Here is a 3,272-nt window from a genome sequence, read left to right as displayed (position 1 = left end):
TTACTTTTTTGGATTTGGCATCCATAGCTAACCAGCCACTGCTATCGAGGTTCAGCAACATTTGGATTCATAGAATGAATTTCCATAGACTTCTTTTCTCAAAGGCTCAAGGAGCCACTGGACAGGGGCTAAAGAGCCACATGTGGCTCCGGAGCCACAGGTTGCCTACCCCTGGTATAGACTAAGACCTTAATGAGAGATGTGAAACCCACTGAAACTGCTGCAACTGTGCCTGGGTGTGTCTGCGACTTTTCTGTAGAATCTGCGCACATCTGCAGTATGTGTGGTAGCTATGGTGATTTCATCCATGTTTTGTACACATCTTTCCTCATACCTTCTCACATTCCTGCAAGGATTTGTGTGTGTGTGTGTGTGTGTGTGTGTTCTGGAGAGCATATGTAATGTGTGATCTCATCGACAGTCCACAAATGTGTCTTACCTCATCCTCTTACACATCCCTGCAGGTTTGAGACTGTGTATTTTCTGCACGTGTGTGCATGCATGTGTGTGTGTGCAAGTTCACAGAATACCACCAACTAATGCAAACATCTCTCATTTATCTTTGCTGTTGTTGTTTTTTTCCACAAAAAAGAATGGAGGGAAAAGGAGTGGTAATGTTTTTGCTAAAGGAGTGGAAAAATAAACGGACATTTCCCCTGAGGGCGTGGCTACTCTGTGATGTCATGTGGTTGCTAAGTTTGCTCTTTGTAATCATTCTGTGTTCACTAGAGGAGGACGATGATTTGGAGTTCCTGCCATGTATTAAGAGCCAGACAAAAGACACGGCACTGCATTCTCACACACACACACACACACACACACACACACACACACACACACACACACACACACACAGATGCATAATAATACACCCATTCTGAAAGTGTGATGTTATTGGCTCGTAAAGCAGGCTGGAAAAAAACAATCAGATGTGTCAAACTGGCTCTACCGACTACAATGCCTTCTCATCTTTCTACTGCTTTTCAAATGAATGTCTATAGGAGTGTTTGTGTATGTTCCTTTTTTGTATAACCTTTTAATAGCATAGTTAAGTATAATATTTTTTAGTATATTGTAGTATAGCATGTTTTTTTAATGCCTCCACACTGGTGATAGCTGTGGTCCAGTTTACAATATATTATAGTATGGTATAGTATAATATGATATTTTATAATATTTTGTAGTATAATGAGGTATAATCTAGTATAGTATACTGTAGTAAAAGTAGTGTAATGGTGAATCTTACCTCTTTCTTTCTAAATAGCACTAAATAAAGTGAAATGTTGACCTAATGATAGCACTTAATGAAGAGTGATGGGATCAAAATAGCCATTATAATTTATCATGTGGCAGTCTTAAATATTTGGAATAAATTCAAACAAATTTACTGATGACACAGCTGTGGTGGGCCTGATCACAGATAACAATAAAAAGGCCTGCCTGACAGAAGTAAAGGAACTGACCTGCTGACAACAACCTACTCCTGAACATCAGCAGAACTAGGAGATGATAGTGGACTTTGGGCACAAGCAGAGAAGGAACTATCCCCCCCTTAATATCAACAGGTCCTCAGTGAAGAGGGTGGATAGCTTTAAGAAAAGACAAAGAAAAAGGGATAACAAATCTGATGCCTTTCCTGATTTTTATCAATTTTGCACAGTGACATTGATTTTGGAATTCACTTGAAGATGTTCATTCACCAAGCCTTTGTATTTTCAAAGTTTGTTCTTTTAAATGTGTTCAGTCATCTAATGTGTCTAATCCATCTCACTCTTCTTTCCCCTTTTCTTTCTATCCATCCCTTTTCCCATTCTCTTTTACCTCTCTCCTTCCTATACCCTTCCTATACCCTTCCTTCCTCCCTCTCTTCCTCCCTCCCTTATCGCAGTATGTGGTTGTGAACTGGCCCAGGGAGGCTTCTTCGTGCGGCAGGGTGAATACATCTGTACTCTGGATTACCAGCGACTGTACGGGACCCGCTGCTTCAGCTGCCAGGACTTCATTGAGGGGGAGGTGGTGTCCGCCCTGGGAAAGACCTACCACCCCCGCTGCTTTGTCTGTGCCTCCTGCAAGTAAGAAACAGAGATCTGGGAAGCATTGTCCAAAACCATATTAAATTCATGTATGATTCAGATGCTTCTTTAGTTATTTCCTTGCAAGACTCATGTTACAACAGTGAGTTGTAACATGGTTACTTTTACATGAGAAATCCCTAAAGTACTAAAAACATGGAATTTTGTCTGTCAGACTTAAAATCTCATATATGACTTGATTATGACATGCATACTAAACTTAAAGACTTGACGGGACTTGCCCTTGGAATCAACTTGGTCACAAGTCTATTGCCCATCTCTGTGCTTGTCATTGCAACCCTGACTCCAAAATTTGAAATGAGTGCATGAGTCTTTGTGGATTAAAAACTACGCTGGACTTCTTGTCGGCATGAGAGGTCAGTAAGTACTGTCTGTATTTTCATTCTAAAGTGGCCATTTCCTAACGCTGAGGACGGCTATGAGCTGAAACACGTCCGTTCGACTGCTGCTGTTCAATCCACTATATTAAAAATTATTATACTTATTAGTGAGTGCTGTCGGGTTTTTCTGCTTTGCTGTAATTTTTTGGACCGACACCCAATTACACTTTGAGACTTTTGAGTGTGCACGCCGAGTTTGCTGAAGACTTATCTCCATACACAACAGTACTAACCAGCCGGCAGTGACCTCCCCAAGATGGCGGCGACGCTGACGCACAGTAGCCACAGGAATGAGTCATCTATGATTATATATATCTATGCTCCAGACTGCACAGGTTAGCTAACGTTGCCTCGACCACTCTGCACTATGCACTACCTGGGGGTGGTGGGTGCTAACGTTAGCTAGCATGCCACTCATATGGGGATTACTGCTGGTATCGCCGCCCTGATGAAGGCACAGCGTTGCTGCTGTACTTTTTTTTTTTTGTTCTTGTTGTTATTTACAAAAACAAATGAAAACTAGACAGTACAACAATAGTTTGTCTCTCATGAAACCAATCAAGCAATTTTTGGAGGGCTCAGTATACTTCAAATAATGCAGTTCTTTTTTCAATGTCAGCATTGCGGGGGCTGTGTCCGATATGTGATCTGATGATCACGTCCACTTCACACAGTGATTGGCCAGCGGCATGGAGAAAAGAAAAAACTTCCCTTCCTAATTTAGTTTTATTAATTTTTGTTAGGACAACATAGCAACATTCTTAATGTCCTGAAGCTGGCTGACTTACCTTTTATAGAA

At 41.2% G+C, this 3,272-nt stretch overlaps 1 protein-coding gene across 1 annotated transcript in view; it reads left to right on the top strand.

Annotated features, from left to right (window-relative positions):
- Positions 1–3,272, top strand: part of ablim2 (actin binding LIM protein family, member 2) — a 187,976-nt gene that overhangs the window by 58,456 nt on the left and 126,248 nt on the right. The window contains exon 3 of the mRNA XM_050067006.1: positions 1,889–2,072. Coding sequence (XP_049922963.1) covers positions 1,889–2,072 — 184 coding nt within the window. The remainder of the gene's footprint in view (positions 1–1,888; positions 2,073–3,272) is intronic.

Source organism: Epinephelus moara, chromosome 17 (genome assembly GCF_006386435.1).
Source record: "Epinephelus moara isolate mb chromosome 17, YSFRI_EMoa_1.0, whole genome shotgun sequence".
Classification (NCBI taxonomy): domain Eukaryota; kingdom Metazoa; phylum Chordata; class Actinopteri; order Perciformes; family Serranidae; genus Epinephelus; species Epinephelus moara.
Note: the sequence above shows the minus strand (reverse complement) of the source record. Positions and strands in the feature narration are given on the sequence as shown.